The following is a 17504-nucleotide window of genomic DNA, read 5'->3' on the forward strand; positions in this document are numbered from 1 at the left end:
ATGCAATAGCATTCCCACTACTGGATTTAAAAACCAAAATAAACCACCATCACCACTTACTGAAGGATTCTTGGGAAGACCAGATTCTGGGCCACACAGAGAAAGCACATTCATTAGCTTCTCCCTAGTTCTTCTCTGAAAAACATACCAAAGAAAATCACATAGCAAGGCATCTGCTGGAGGTCCAGGTAAAAGTGTAAACTGTTTGCATTTTTAACTAGTCATCTCGCATGCTGACATCCTCTAAAAATAATCTTATTGTTTTTTCTTTTCACCAGTATTACCTTTTAGTTTATGCTATATTCATTTATTGTTTTGCTAAGACACAATATAGACTTCAAATTACATTTCAAAAAAAAATTTTAATACATTCATAAACACTGTCTATAATACGTCATAAAATCACAGAATGGTTTCAGTTGGAAGGGACCTTAACTAGTTCCAACCCCCCTGCCATGGGCAGGGACACCTTCCACTAGACCAGGTTGCTCAAAACCCCATCCAACCTGGCCTTGAACACTTCCAGGGAGGGGGCAGCCACAGCTTCTCTGGGCAACCTGTGCCAGTGTCTCACCACCCTCACAGGAAAGAATTTCTTCCTAATATCTAATCTAAATCTACCTTCTTTCAGTGTATAACGTGCTTGAGACACAGTGTACCTGAGATAGTTGTGGTCTCTTCCAGCTGACAGGAACTAATGCATTTGAATTGGAGCCCGATGAAGTTGAAGAAGTGCTCCGGGTGACAGCAATGACTTTTGGCTTCCCATTTCTACCAGCCGCACTGTGTTGATCACCATACTGATTCCCAATAATTGGTGTCTATCAAAGACAACAAACACTTTCTTAAAATTCAAATTCATATTAGTAAAGACTACGCTTTTGATTTCAGAATTCAGTATTATATAAACTGTGGGAGGGTTTGTCTGCTTGTTTGTTTTTAAGCATTCTATGAAGCCCATGCCTAATCCACCGAGCATCGGTACGCTAGCAAATACAAAGCTGAACACTTCTACTCTATGCAGCAGACTGCCATTCTGCCGACTTGTTTTTTTTTTTGAATTACACAAGTTTTATGCTGACAATCCAGTTATATTTTTTAAACACACTTTACAAACAATGGTGTTCTAAGTTTAAAAGATGAAAAGCTTCTCAATAGAATCATTCACAGGCCAGCAACTGCATTAACACACACACACTTCTGAAAACCAAAGATCAAATTTAGCCCTTCTGACAGCAAATGCTATTACAACAAACTGTGGAAATTTATTTTCTCGCTCAGTCATCTGCATGCACTGAAACTTCCAGTAAGGAATTTAATTACCAATTTAAGTAATGCTCCATCTGTATCTCCAAACCATTACCTATGGTCAGCTTCAACTTGAAGCCCTTATTTATTTTTGACTACTTCTAAAATTTCTACAATTTTCACATTCCTATATTACTCTCCAGTTATTTGGCTATGCTCCCCTTTTCAGATATAGAATGAGTAGCAGCTGTATTAATATATTATTTTCAGTTCTAATGAACCCTAATTGGGGGGTAGGGGTGTTGTTTTTAACTATAGGAGATTTTTCTCCAGTTGTGTCCACCTCACACTGAGGTTCCCATATTCTGTATCCTACTCCTTCCTCTAGATTTTCTCCACCTTCCAAAGTCACACCAAAACTGCAGTACAGAGTTTTAATCCTCTCAGCCCTTGAATGTACAGCCCTTCATTTGATGAAAGCCTGGAATGTTCAGCTGCAAGCAGCAGCCAGCTGCATTAGCCTGCTCTCTGACACAGCTGAAATATCCTTGAGAATAATCCTATTGACTGTTAGTAATTAGCTCTCCAGACATTCAAAGGGGGGAAAAGGCAAAAAAAAAACAACATAAAAGAATTCAAAGTTTATCTTTCAGTATGATTCTAATTACAGGTATGTAAATCTGCCATTCTTAAAAATTATATTTATTTTAAAAGATACAAATGCAGAGGGCTAACAGAAAACAAATCTGAGTTTGCAACAGAAAGTCATTCCTGCATTGTAATTTAAATGTAATAATTACCTCTGATATATCAAAATGAAAATCTAAGGTCTTCCCAGGTAGCTCCTTGGAGACATTATTAAAAATTTTCGTAAAAGAGATTTCAGGAGAACCTATGTCACCTCCATAAGACTTTGGAATATCATTAGGTACAACAAGGCTTGCTGATCGAGACACCACCAGTTTCAAAATATTTAGGGCTTCCTTCCAATATGGACTCTAAAGAGAACATACACAAATCACAAAACAATCACTTCAAACAAGACAGCCATTTTTAATGTACAGTAGGATTTTGTACTGATTCATTGCAAAATTCCCAAACCCAAAAGCTCTAATCTTCTACATGAGGCTGCAAGGTGCTAGCACAGGTGGGCAACTTTGGACCTTGAAAGTGCTGGGAAGGCAGCGGCAAGGTACCAGGTCCTCCCATAGTGGATGGTCAGGTCCAGTCGGGGCAGGCTCACTAGCTCCAGGTCACAGTGCCAGCCGCACCAGATACTGTACCATGTCCCTCACTCCCAGTATTTACACTATGTTTTTTATCATTGTCTGAAGTATCTGCCCTTCATGCCCCAGAAGATAAAAACTGATAGCATTTAAAAGCAAAACAACTTTCACCTCCTGGCATCTTCAATTATTTTACACTTACGGGCAGAGTAAACTGAATTTGAAACACACAAAAATATTTAGTGCTTTATATTTCCTCACGTGTGTCAAATATCTTAAAAAAAAAAAAAAAAGCAAAAAAATTTACAAGGTTTTTATACAGTATCAAACCAATGGAGTGCTTTAAAAAGCCAGGGCAAAAGTATGAGAACATGATAGGCAGAGCCTGAGTTAAATGCACTCTCCTTAAAAAGATCATTAACATAATGTAAATAATTCAGCAGTTTCAGCTGTGGAGTGGATCACAGAAGAGACTTACACCAAAAGCAGCACCTTGGGAGGGTTAAGATTTACACTCCTGAAAATGTTAGGATTCTACTCAAAACTTAAATCTTCCAGTTTTTGAAATTAGCAGGATGTCTGGGGTTTTTTTTTGGTGTCTTATTTTTTTTAACTAGGATGCCATGTTTGTTAAAATATTTTTTTTTTTTTGCATTAAAAATGAAACACCACTTTCAAGGCTCTAAGTAGGATATGCTTCTTGGTAGGTAATGAGAATCTTCAACAATCTCCTGAATTTCTGTGCATCATAAACATAAAAAGAGTATTCTCAAACTTGAACCATCCTGTAGGAACTTTAATTTATTAAGATACATTGTGGTTGCAGAGGACTTAAAAAAAATCAGCTTAGTAGCACCACATTTAAACAAGACGTGTTCATTTATGATCTCTTCTTTTGTTATCTATAGTAACGTGTTTTATCGTATCAAAAGTACATAGGCTTCTCTGGAATATTTTTTCACTGGTACCATTATTTTGATAGCTAACACCTTCTAATTAAGATTACATTCCATGGTAGTGTGGGCTTGCACAGAAAACTCAGATAAAGGTTAGAGTGAAGCAAGCAGCCGTCAGGCCACGAAAACTATAGTTATGGTAATCATTCCATCATTTTCCCTAATGCACTCTGACAGGAGCACAATATCTAAAGTACATATCCATCAATAACAAAACATCCAGGAACACTACTTTCCCTGGTTAATTATGATTAAACCATTTGACTGAAATACATTTGGCAATAATGGAATTCAGGAAAGAAGAAAAGGATGGGGGGGGAAAAAAGGAATGTTGTGCACTGAAATGGTTTTATGCTTCAGGCATTTTCATAACAATCTTTCAGCAAGATGCTAGACCTCCTTTTGAGAAATAGATTTTCAGTAAATTGTGTTCCAAGTACAAAGGATCAAATCACCTACGGCAAAACACCATTGTTCATCTTTTGGGGACTTTAATAAAAAATGCACTTGAATTCATTAAGGTGCACCTTAATGTTCCTCACAGATACATTAATGAAAGTGATTTAAACATTCATTTGACTGTAAAACCTCCTTTTGAAAACATATACACTTAAATAAAACATTTGTGCAGTATTTAGTAGTAAACATTTCCTTATATTTTAATAGTTTAAGGATCATTTGCTATAACTACATACGCAGAGTTGTCCACATCTGCAAATAGATGCATATTCATCCAGGTAACTTGTCCCACAAGATGTAAATCAAATTAGACAAATACATAAGCATATAATGAATTAAGTACATAGGACAAAAAATAAAATCCTATGGAATCTGACTTCGAACAACTTTTTAGATCTGAAATAAATTAATTCTAAAAAAAAAATTTCAAGTGTAATTTCACTGCCACTTTGCCAGTAAGTAGAAAGGCTTTTATAGTTTTTCAGAGTACCTACCTGAACATATTTGCCAATAACTTTTATGATTTCCAAATTAAACTGCTTCACTGGTGCTGTGGATAGGTCAATATGACTCAGAAGACTGTAAATGATCTGCAGTAAGGACTGTTGCATACTGGATAACCCTTTCTCTAACAGCTAAAAAAAAATAATTTAAAAAAATATAGAATTTAATTAGGGCCTTTAATGGTAGCAAAAAGTGCAAACAAACATTAAAATATAACTTCCATACATATTTATTTTTCCCTTCATGTTTTTCAAAATTTTATTTTAGCATAAAAAATAATGTAATGCAATAGAACAATGTTCTCTGTCCTAATTCAGTTCTCCCCCTCAATTTTGACACGTTAGCACAGATCTAAAGCAACTAATAATAAAATACCTCTCACTAAACAAAAGTGTTCATACTAACTCAAAATCTCAAAGCTGCATGAAAAACAATTACGTCTACGCCTTAGAGAAGGCTAGTATACACAAGCCTATAAACAAAATAAGTACATAGAAATTCATTCATGAAAATGTAATAATATTTTAAAAAACATCTTAATCAATTTGAAGTGATATACTTCAAGGACAAGCTCTACAAGCTTTTCACACAAGGTACTTCTTCAAAGGTAATAACGGTTTTCCTGTATGAATGGCTGGCAGAATCATATAATGAATTCTATAATTTAAATGATCTTTGATTATATACTGTGCAATACTTACAAACTGAACTTTGGAATTAGTTTTTAGGTTGTGATAACGACATCTCTAAACATGTATTTGGCTAAATAAGGTCTCTTAAAATTTGCACTAAGTATATTTTGCTAAAGCCAACACACTGTGCGCATTTTATTAATGTAGAATGGAATATAAATACCTATTACAAAACACTACGATCATAAAACTGGATATTTTATTAGAGGGATTATTATTTCAAGGCATATTTCAATTGTTGCATTCCAAAATGGCAGCAGTGATCCCTTTTCTATATCCTAGAACATTTTATTATTATTCTCCCATGACAGAGAAAATACACGTTTTTTCCCCCCAATATTCAGAATCACAAAAAACAGGCACTGAGTAAATGCGATGTTGATCACAGATTGTCAGCATGACACACGCTTTTATCAAAAATTTACCTCTGCAAGATAAGTTACGAGGTTAAATGTGGCATCTGAGAAAGAGTCATGCAAGTATCTACACACTACATTAATCCAGTTAGAACAGTCTCTGGAATAACTGTGTGTACTGTATAAACTCATCATGTGAGCCAGATTGGCAAGAGTTGGTGATTTTTCCTCTGCACAAACCTGAAAAGCAAAAAAGCCTATTTAATTATATTAGATATGACAAATTTTTAACCTAAGCATTCACAAGTCATTATGCACTTTTCCTGGATTTCACTCTGTCTTCCAATAACTGAAATCAAACTAATCATAAAATCTACATCTACAGTTTTGGTTGAATTTTGGAGCCTGGCATTCACTAAAAAACTAGTAGAGAAAATTAGCTAAGAGACTTAAACTGCTTTTTTAAATAAATAGATGAATGTATCAGGTATAAATAACAAAAATTTACCTCCATGTTCCTGAATGGGCAACTGCACTCAGTAGGCATTCATAAGCCTTAACCTGTCTCTCGTTTTTCTTTTAAGCCCAGACCAGCCCTTGACTACTAGCCTTGCATTTATCAGAGTTACGAGGGCTTATATTTGGGAAGGCAATAGTATCTGCACAATAGTGGTACTGTGGCATCCATGCTCCAAGTTTATCTACTTCTCATACCAAACTTACTTCAACTAGCGCCCCAAGCTAGCACTGCACATATTTAAGGGACAACAGTAATTTTTGGATTTGCATCAGGCATGTTCTCCTTTCAGGTGGCATGCACACAGTTAAGTGATTTACGTATCACAGTTTGGGAAGCCAGAGGGCTGTTACTGCATCTGCTATGACAGACAGCACTTTCTTATTCCCCTTTCCACATTCTTCCTTAACATGCAGGCTGTCAGGGCAGCGTACCACCAGCCCGGCTGGAGATTGTTGGTGTGTACCAGGTACTGCTTTAACAGACACTACAGTTCAGAAGTATTCCAAGGCTAATCACTGTGTACAAGTAATAGAAAGAACATAGTACCTTTTCTTCTCTACCTACCAGGCTGAAAGGTAAGGATCACTTCCTTATCATAAGTAAATTAGGAAGTGTGCTTAAAAATTGATTAAGTTTATATTTAAAATTACAAGCTGCAAAATCAGAAAAAGTAACTGATATCATTAATAAGTAAATTTGTTCTTTTAATCTAAATTTTATAGAAAAAACAAAATGTGTTTTTTCATTGACAAAGGGAAACTCAGGGGTTGATATGAGGGCTACAACTATATAAATCAGGACTGGATCACATCTTTAAAATACAACTTTTTATAGATATTTCTATGAGACTATTAGAATCATGTGAAAGTATTGCATAAGGGAGCAGAAAAATACAGCAATGCAGGTAATACACTCCTGGATACTCCCCAAGCATCATTTTACATACCTTTGCTATCCTGTCAGCTGTTTCTTTACAGAACTGAGTCGGGTTATCAAAATGTTGGATCAGATGAGGAAGTAGGCACAAGATGTTTAGGGGAAATCCTAAACACGTACATAAACACAGTTATATAAGCCCTAGTGATTTTAATATGACTTAATTTGATGTGGAGTTATTTGAGCATATAACAGCTTTCTGATATTTAATAACCCTTAGAGTATGATGTACGTCCATTCATACAGATATATAAATAATATTATATACACGCACATGTACCTAAGTGAGTATGTATGCAGAAGGTATAGAAATGTGTCTGTGTAGAGCTATAAATATGCATAAGATGAAAATAAAATCATCACTGGACCAATTCAGCAAAACTATCATGAAACTGTACAGGCAGTACAGTCACATTGTTTCAAAAATGTGCAAATGTTTGCAATAGTACTAATTGAGCTATTTAGCACAAGATCATAAAAAATAATACATGTGCTCTTAAAACTTGCAAGCAAGTTTAAAGTAAGTTAATAGTCAATACATAAAGTTTTCGTACAGTATTTCTTGGCAGATAACAACAGTCTGTAATGTATTCCCACTATCTAGCACTGTAATATTGATAACTGCAAAATGCATTTAACCGAAGGGTGTTTTTTAAAGGCAAACACGTAATCACTACTGATTTTGATTACACTTAATTTGATGAAAAATACATTTTCATTACATATACAGTTACTAAAGATACCTGCTAACTGAGACGGATCCACCAAAGCATGCCTGGAAATTGTGATGAGTTTACTGAGGAGATGAACTGTCATTTCTTGTGTAGATGCTGAAGTAAAGCCTTTTAGGAAAAGCTGCTGAAGGCCTGGAAAGTTATTCCATTTCAGTTTATTCTGCACCTTTTCTATCTTCTCCCGACTCTCTGATTTATCCAGAGGCAAGTGAAGAAGCAGCTTGTTGAGTAGCTTGAGAGCCAAAAGGTATTCATACTCATAATCTGACTCTAGCAACGAAGCTGCAATCCAAAATATGGTGGCCATCAAGTTGACAGGGTCAGTAGTGGGCTGCACATCATACATCCCTCCCTCTCTCAGGGAGGAAAGGCTTCTAGTCCTTGCCAAACTTCCACCATGATTTATCCTTCCATCCATTATATCCAGTGTGTTGCTCCGTCGACGGTCGCCTCTCCGCTCACTGATTAAATTCAGTCTCAAAGAATTACTCCTTGCATTGCTGTAGTATCCCAAGCAACTGCCACTATTGATGGGACTTGTGCTTAGATTTATCTGTCCAGTGCTTTTCCTATTAGCTGCATACTTGTTTCCCATTACAGAATCATGGTATGAGGTTCTAAAATAAAAATCAATATTATATATTATTCCATGCAAAATACTTTAATAACATACAGTTTAGAAAAGGGGAAGAAAGAAAAAAGATTTGACACTAATCACATATATACACACACAGTGAATACTCCGCTTCTTCATCGGAAGAGTATTATACTATATGAAAATACAGAATTTCTATAGGTATTACTAAAATATCCTTACAGCATAAGGACAACACTGTAGCATCCTATTATCTCTGCTACAAAATATATTTGTTACAATCACAGAACAGCAAAATAATTACATAACAGTTCAGTAAAGTCAGGAAAATTAACCTAGGGAACGTAAAAGATTATCTGTAAATGAAGATCTAGCATTCAAACTTACTTATAGATGTGACAAAGGTAGAGAAACGAACGAATTAATAAATGAAATTATTTACTTATTACCTTATATTTTTCTGAAGTATCTGACCTAGAAAACCAACACCTTCCAGTTCTGATATTGAGAAACTGAAGATATTCCTAGAAATCTCAACATTTTCAAAAACTTTGCCATGAAGTCAAACAAATAAAGATGTCTGTACATTTATGGTTTTCTTTCAGTTTGATACAAAGTCATTGAGCTAACCACTCAGACTGTAATGAGACACACAAACAACTCTGCTCAATTACACTTCTCTCATATACAGACAACAAACCTGAAGTCCAAGACAGACTAGCATTTGCTATAACTGAAGAAATTTCTTCTGTATTAACATAGGAATAAAAGTCTACTGCAGTACTGGAGTATTCATCTGTGAACCTTAAATTATCTTTTAAAGATTGGTGCCATTACCTTCATTATACATATGGGGAAAAAAATAAGACCCCCAAAAAATCACACTATTAATCAAGGTCAGTAGGGCCTGATTAAAAAAAAAAAGTTCTAAATGCACTCAGTGCCTTTATTTTTGTGAAGTTACAGAAGAACTGACAACATTTCAGAATTGATCCATAAGGAACACCTTGAATACCTTTTTTTATTTTTTAAATTGGACCCAAGAGGGTAAGTTGGAAAGGTAGCAGAGATTTCTTTTCAGAAAATCTAGATTCTTAAGAGTTTTGCTTCAGGCAGAATGATAAAAACATAAAAGTGCGAGCAATTTTGCTATTAGGATACAACCATTATGCAAAGACAATAAATTATTTCATTACATTTGTAATACAGATCTTTGATAATTCAAATGTATAACAATGTGTAATGTAGCTTGACTAATAAGAGAACTTACTGAGAAAGGGCAGAAAGCAGATCATAATGCTTCATGGTTTCAGCCAATGTATCAATAGCAGACTCTAAGGTCAGAAGCAGTTCTATGACAAAACCCTGGGGAAAGCCACAGGTCACTATAAATTATGCAACATGCACAAGGAAGATCACAGAAAATCCACTGAGTAGTGATATAAAAACATAAAATCAGTATCAGTAACTAAATTGTTATTTCATGCTTCAATTAGAACACAACCCTGATGAGACAGCTCAAATTAGCAGTATAGATTCAAGACAGGAAAAAACTTTAATTTATTTCTAAATATTCACAAAATTTATTCTGGTTTGCATTATTTTTAAGGATGAACTTATGGATGTAGTCATTTAGACTCTCATTTTGAATATTAAAGGATTACATCCACTTCTTTAGATGTACAATGACACTAAGTTGGATGGTTGTTAACACTTTATCAGGTGAAGTTCTTAATAAAAGAAAACCTGAATTATTTTTTATATGGCTGATCTCAGGATTCTCTATGAAAGAGAAGGTGTTTTCAGGTAACAGATGTATCAAACTCTCTGAAAGTTCCTATTGCCGTAGAAGAGAATGTGCACAGCTCATCTTTTCATCATTTCATTAGGTGAAAATTCAGGAAGTGTTACGATTAAAATTGATTTGATATTTGAAATAACTTTATTTAAAAATAAAAAGCAACTGAATGAAAAATACTTTTAAGTTTTACTGTCATTAAAATAATAATGTAAGTATGTCATTTAGGCCAACTTAGCTTTCTAATAAAGTGGGGAGAAAATTTCAAATACCTGAGCTTCTTCTCCTGCATCTCCAACAGTTTCTACTAATCTGGAGAGAACATCAGAAAGTGTAGATGCAGTAAGAGGCTGCTTCAGAGCCCTGAAAATCTGAAATGACCTCCCAGCATAATGTCGAGAGGAGCACGAAAGCGCAGTTTGCAAAGCAACTTCACTGAGACGGTGTTCCAATTGAAATCCTCCTATAAAAGTAAATAAATACTCAAGCAACACAATGCTTTACAAAAAACAAACACACTTGAGTTTGATAAAGAGTAAGTTATCAAAGTCATCCCTAACTTTAAAGTACTATCATCTTCTACATTTTTCTCAAGGAATATTACTCTCAAAAATCTTTCCAGATGTACGAACTTGTATTCCATAATACTTAACACTGGAGAGACTTGTAGAGAATGAAACATTTATGATTTGAATAGTAAGTGTCCACAATAAATTAAGAAGATATTTTACCTCGTTTCTAAAAGATTTAAATATAATCTGTTCTAACAGAAACATGAACTGAAGCGTGCAACACACAAGAAAAATCTATTATTTAGAAGTAGTAAGCGATCACCTAGAGTGATTATATAGATCAACTTATAGGCATTCAAAAAAATACTTTTTGTTTACAAACTTGAACATCCTATCACGCATCAACTGTTTTCTGACATACCTGAGCTAGACTGTTTAAATATAGATACCACATGCTTTAAAAACACAGTTAACTGTTCAGCACTCTTTATATTAGGGTTTTTGGCTGAAACATCTTCGTGATTCCAAAGTGGCCCTCTTTTCCTAAAAAGATAAAACTAGAGTAAACATAACAGTATAAAACATAGCCTTTGTCATTAATATTATTTAAATGTTATTTTAACCTTAAGGATAACTGCAAAAAAATCTACTACCTACCGCATAAGAGACACCATTGAGAACTGCAGACACAAATTGGAAAGAAGTTTGACAACTGTCCAATATTGTACAATACAGAAGTTAAGACAAGGTGAAAAGCAATATATCAGATCCAATTGAAATAACAGCATAAGTTTAGGAAGATATGCTTTCTATTAGATAATATTTAGTTATCTAACAAAGAACCAGTACAACTAACACCATTATACACTTCTTAAAACAATCTCCTCTCTTCCCATTTTCTTCACATCAATACAATGCACTATTCTAAATTTAGGCTGATGTGAAGGGGTTTTTTTGTTGGCATAATTAATCAAAAGCTTTGAGAAACAAATCGGATTTCAGATCTACTCAGTCTTGAAAGCTTTTTACAGATGTTCTTTCCCACTAATTCATATTTTCTGAATAGCCAGTTCTCTACCATTAAGCAGTAAGTAAACTCCACACAAATCTTGCAGCTCCCTAATCATCTTTATATACTCCAGCCCTAATCCTTTAGTATGGGAATCCTTTAGATGGAAAAGGAAACTCTACAAACTGTGTGGCAATCAAAGGTAACAGACCTGTGCAGAACACGGCAAAAGACTTTTAAACACTCAAGACACGAAAGCGGGGGCCAAAATTCTCTGAAACTGTTGAAAAGTTAGAGTTGTTCATAAAAACACTTCAGGATTAAACTATCTCTTACTGGTGGAGACAAAATTAGACAACGTGATGCTAAATAGTACGGGTTGTGCCATATTTCCGCAAAATACAGGTCTTGACAAAAATTAAAACTGAAATCTTACCTTGAGGTAATAAATTCTATGAGAGTTTTCACTTTTTCATCCTGCTCTACTGAAATGTCAACCTCATTGAGGATTGTGGTGTGCAGATGAGAAATGGCTGCACTTGTATTTCCTAAACTGATGCTAGAAGAGGTAGAACTTGAACTAAGCCCTGAGTCTGTCATTGGGGAGGGCTGGTAATCAGGTATAAAATCATGAACACCTGCTGAAATAAAAACAAGATTATTATGAACTGTTGACTGTTAAATATATCAAACAAAAAAATAGCCCTTTAAAAATCAATAATTTTACAAATGTAATGAGAATAATTTCATGGATGCAATAATTTCAATGAAATCAACAACTCTGATATATGCAAAGTCTTTGGATGACTGTACCCTTAATAAAGAACTGCTAGATCCCTCTTTAAAACCACTGTATTATGTTTGATTTTGTACTGATAATATGGTGAAATAACATCATCAGTCTCTGAGGCATCTCATCTTAATAAGTTGAGGTAAATGATATAAACTACTCTCTAATAATGTGCAGATAATTTTTTTTTTTTTTTCAAAAAACTCAGTCCCAGCGTAACTGACAGCACTTTAAATCAGTGAACACTACATATTAACTAGTGAATCACTCCTAAGCAGAGCCTCTCTGGCTGCTCAAAGTTTCTCTGAAGTTAACTTAATCTTTCTGCTGTAAGATATTCTCTCTGTATAAAGACCTATGTGGCAATAAAATGCAACTGCAGTAACTCCTTGCATTACACCTATATGTCTATGAGGTGCTAGGAGAAAGTAAACTGGCAAGGAGAAGTGATGAATCTTTTACTGTAACAACTGTACGTAAGTTTGAGACTCACTGACGTCCACCACAAATTTTCACTCCACAGAGCTGGATTATTAGCTGGTTCAAATAAAATTTAACGTCAGCTTGTCTGACCTTGTGCTAAGCATGTATACCTGTAATCACCTTATCTTAACCCTCAGATGGAAATGTTCGATGCTGATCTCATCCTAGTTTCTATCAGACATTTTTGTTTCAATAATAGCAAAATAATATGTCACAATTAGACAGTTTTACTCAAAACTGTAAAGATTAGGAATGAAATGGTTTGTATAGGTCACCATGTAGGTGCACTGGTAATGTTCTGTGAATAGGTTTACATAAATGAATTCCTTCACTATGTCCACTTTTTAATTCCTCGCTGCCATGAATATTAAATTCAGAAAACAGCTGAATATTTTCAGTTAGTGACAAAACCACTTCTGCTGTGAACAAAATGGAAAGAACAGATTGTATGGCAATATGCTGCCACCTACTGAAATAACATGAAATACTAGGTTTCAACAAAACGATTTCACATTTCTTTAAAAGCTACAATAGGCTCACACCATCAAAATATTCCTTTCATAAAGATACACATATAAAACATGTTATTTCCTGTATAACTACAATATTGCAATGTTTAGGTGAACACTAAAAGGTAATACTGCAAAAGAGTATTCTGATAGCCTATTGAACAATGCAATTACAACTGACAAAAGTCAGGAATTCAAAGTTGCTATAAACAAGGGAGAGATCTATCTTCTTGGTTTTTATTTTCAAAGTGCATCATAAAAACTGCTGTGTTATAGATCCAAAATGCAGCACTCCCTCTGTGGTTTCCACTATTATTTAATCATTCAGCTGTGCTCCCAACTCTGATGACTGGGCACAAAGTGGTAATGTGAACAGTCTTAATTTCAACTTAATTAAATACATTTTAACCAACTACACAGAGCTGAAACAAAATATATTTTAATGCCAAGGGCTCAGGAAAATATTACAAATAACAGAAATTTTAATAATGCCTGGAAGAAAAGATAATGTTCCATGTCGTTTTCACAAGCAACACTTAATAAATCTAAAGCATACCTGTGAAAGTATAATCTAAATGGGTAGTTTGCTTGACAGTAAGCACCCTGGACTCATTGAACTCTCTGTTTCTGAGTAGGACAGAAGCAACAGACTGGACATTACTGCCAGATCCCATCACTATCAGCAGATGCAAAAGCAGTCGTTTACAATGCTCATAGACTTCAGGGTGGCAGTGGTCAAAACCTAACATAAAAGGAAAATGGAAAAGCTTTATTAATTCAAACAGCACACTGAATTCAATTATTAAAAAACCAGCAGTATTCAAACTGGTCTGTTGTATTTTACCAAATAACAGATACATCATTCACTAAAGTGATGGTTTTTTTTCAGTGTTTCAGTGTTTCAATGTAAAACCAAAAGCATACAATTAACAAAGATTAATATATCCTTCTGTTTCTTACATAACAGTAAGGACTTAAGATGTGCTCTGTATGAAAATTACTACACAGAGAAACAGAAAGAAAAAATTTGAATTTCACTGTCTTCTACAAGAAGAGGTAAAAGTGGCTCCAACAGAAAGTGCCTTCAAATGACTCAAAAAAATCCTAAATTATATTCATATTAATCAAGCTGAAAGATATTTAGTTGAATTTTTAAAATATTGTAAATATTAACAAATTAATGAGATTTCAACAAATTATAAACATTAATTTAAATTTGGAAAAGAACAGTTACATAAATAGCTACAATTCCTAAGTTAGAAATATTTCTTTAAGAGTTTATTTACCTATAAAAATTGCATGAAGCAAAAGATGCAAGTATCCTCCCCATTCCACCTTTACACTGTGGTCAACTATCAAGTCAGTTAAAAGGATCACTGCTATATTGCATCTAAAAAACAAACAAAAAAAAATTGTTAGAAGAACATAATATATGAACTTAAATGCTCACAATGAAGACAGAAAAACTTTAGTCCTCAAAATTAAAAGGCTCAGAAACCTTAAACTGCTAGACCCATGAGTAAAACCACAGAAAATAAATCTACTATCTTTAAATCTTCTGTCTTTAATTTCCTATCTTTAAATTACTATAATTGTGCAACACAAATTATAACATCATGAATTCCATCAGCATTGTTACAACAGTTACCTATGAAGAGACATGCCCGGAGGAGAAGTTTCAGGCAAGTAATCCACCAACGGTGACCAGCAACCTCCAGTAGGTGGAAAAGGTAGAGGTTCTCCTTGATTGTGCTCCATCACCTTCAACCGCCAGTTTGAATACAGAGGCATTGAATCACCTAACACAAGAGAGAATTAAACCAGAAAAAAAGATATATAATACATTTCTGTATTATATAGTCTTCTAAAGAAATATTTTTAAATTCTTGAAAAGCCGAGATCGGGGGCAGGGAACCAGCTGTAAATAGCAGTAGTTAAACACAGTTTTAAAAAGAAAAAAAGTGGTTATTTCTTTTAGCATAAGGATGATTCTACAGAAGCCACGCACATAACAGTAAGATTGTTGAACAGGTTCATAAAAGTGATCGATGCACATAGGAAAAAAAAAAAGGCAAAATTATCAAATATAATTTCAAACCTCATGTCAAATAAGGGAGTTAAGGCTGGGTCCCAAGATTGTACTGAACTCATTTTGAAGAGCTGCATTTCATTATAGGCTAAGGAAGTATTTCTCAAGAGAACATCTTTATGGTCTCGCTTGCAAAAATCCACCAGTACTATGTGTCGGATAATGCCAGCCCGATACATGGGGTAACACAGAATTTGCCACTTTTACAGCAGCATAGCCCAATCCCACGTTTGACAAAAGTCACTGCTCAGAAAATGAGTACATTTGTCAAGAAAACACAGAAAGACATTTAGTTTTTGATTAAGCAAGCTTCAGAAGTGGAAGAAACACATCGGCGATTTCGTACGAGAGTATACTGTGTTACACATCCAAAATATCTTTCTGTTTTTAAATTAGATGTCTTGGACTTCAGAATGATCAGTTAAGGCTAGAAACAAATAAGGAGACTGCCTCAACAGTTCTGTGTTTCAGTGATTCAACCAGTTGTCCTTTTGGAAGTACAGCTGCAGAAGTTTCAGAAGGTCACACATGTATCAGCTCATTATCACCTTCTTGACTGAAGTGACAAACTTCTTACTGATGGAACATGTGAATTATCATCTGCTTCAGGATACTCAGCATTGCTACCACAAATAGCAAATAAAGATGAAAATGACCACAACTACGATACTGGACATCACCCATCCAAGCAGTAATAAACACACTGGTGGCCTAGAAGGTCCACCAATCTGTTACTAATCCAAGGTTTAGCAGATCTGCATCAGCATGCCCAGCCTTTACAACAAGCTCTGTAGAGGACATTATGTTCCACTTTCTTGAAAGAGGCAATATGAACCACAAATTCACTATAACCTTTATTGTCTGCACAGAATCAGTCATTAAGGACTGCATAAGGACATCCTAATAGACTCTGCTGCTTCAATACAGCATGGGACACCCTAGGTTCCATACTGACATGCAGTGCTTAAAACGCAGAAGTTTACATCCTGTGGTTCAGCAGCACAAGAAAGGTAAGGAAAAGGCAGCATTGTACCACACCCAAAACAACTTTAGTAGCAAAATCAACTGTCAATAAAAAAATTGAGTGAAACCTGAGAAGATATTCTGTGGAAGCACTATAATGATCTGGATCAGACTGAAATCTATCTGATAATCCTATGCAGGGCTAAAGTACAAAGTCATTTTAATTACTAACAGCTTGTCAGCTGAAACAAGAGTTTCAGTCAAATGAGTACTCTGACAAAGCATATAGAACCCACTAATGTAATGCATCATTTACTGTCTGACCACTGTCCTCATTTTTGCCCGATCACATGACCTGTTTAGCTTTGCCTAGCATTGTCACAATGATTTTGTATCTTAGACACTGGTACAAAAGTAGCCACAGTTAATAAGCCTCCGTCAAAAATTCTCCAAAAGTATATGGAGTTTCAGGAGAGATTCCTACCTCTTTCCCTACCTCTGCACCTCAGAAAAAACAGACCATATATCACAAAAAATAACCCAAACCACATTTCAGAAACAAGCTTGAAAATCAGAGGTGGACAAAAAGATTCTTTTTTTCCTGATGTATTTTCCTTTGCTATGGCTTCTCAGAAAGTTTTGTGCCCTTTTTTTTTTTTTTTTGAACAGGCCAAGGACTGCTATCACTTAAAAGCACAATTGCTTCTAATTTTCTATTTTTTAAACTTATTTTCCATCATCTTTTTCCTCATTCATCTCATCTTCCTCCTGCTAATCTCTCTCCTGTTTCTTCTGCCTAACCATCTATCTTTCTTTGGTGTTAGTACTGGCAAAGAATAGAGTAAAACTGCTTCATTTTGGGAAGACGTTCACAGCTCATTCCCAAGGACAAGGGAAGGAAAGAAACTGTATTATGTTCCTTGCATATTCGATTGTAATCAAATGTATGCTACACTGCAATAGCAGTACTAAGACTGAGGAATGTAAAAAACCCGTATTTTTTAATAGGTTCATGCAAAAAACACTGATAATGCCTATTTCCTCATGTTCCACAACCTTCAGCAAAAGTATTAACTTATGAAAATCTTGTTTTCTATCCATAGAAATATTTTAAAATAAAAATAT

The 17504-nt window shown here is 34.8% G+C and overlaps 1 protein-coding gene across 8 annotated transcripts in view; it reads right to left on the reverse strand.

Moving 5' to 3' along the window:
- Positions 1-17504, reverse strand: part of FRYL (FRY like transcription coactivator) — a 184742-nt gene that overhangs the window by 30101 nt on the left and 137137 nt on the right. For 6 of the 8 annotated variants that reach the window (XM_068402595.1, XM_068402592.1, XM_068402591.1 and 3 more), the window contains 14 exons: positions 14976-15126; positions 14614-14717; positions 13884-14069; positions 11982-12186; positions 10958-11079; positions 10297-10487; positions 9497-9591; positions 7641-8248; positions 6908-7005; positions 5511-5681; positions 4384-4524; positions 2049-2246; positions 660-821; positions 61-135 (listed from right to left, as the gene is read on the reverse strand). In XM_068402595.1, the coding sequence (XP_068258696.1) occupies positions 61-135; positions 660-821; positions 2049-2246; positions 4384-4524; positions 5511-5681; positions 6908-7005; positions 7641-8248; positions 9497-9591; positions 10297-10487; positions 10958-11079; positions 11982-12186; positions 13884-14069; positions 14614-14717; positions 14976-15126 (2507 nt within the window). The remainder of the gene's footprint in view (positions 1-60; positions 136-659; positions 822-2048; positions 2247-4383; positions 4525-5510; positions 5682-6907; positions 7006-7640; positions 8249-9496; positions 9592-10296; positions 10488-10957; positions 11080-11981; positions 12187-13883; positions 14070-14613; positions 14718-14975; positions 15127-17504) is intronic. The other 2 variants (XM_068402596.1, XM_068402589.1) reach the window with 1 other exon arrangement.

Source organism: Nyctibius grandis, chromosome 6 (genome assembly GCF_013368605.1).
Source record: "Nyctibius grandis isolate bNycGra1 chromosome 6, bNycGra1.pri, whole genome shotgun sequence".
Taxonomy (NCBI): domain Eukaryota; kingdom Metazoa; phylum Chordata; class Aves; order Nyctibiiformes; family Nyctibiidae; genus Nyctibius; species Nyctibius grandis.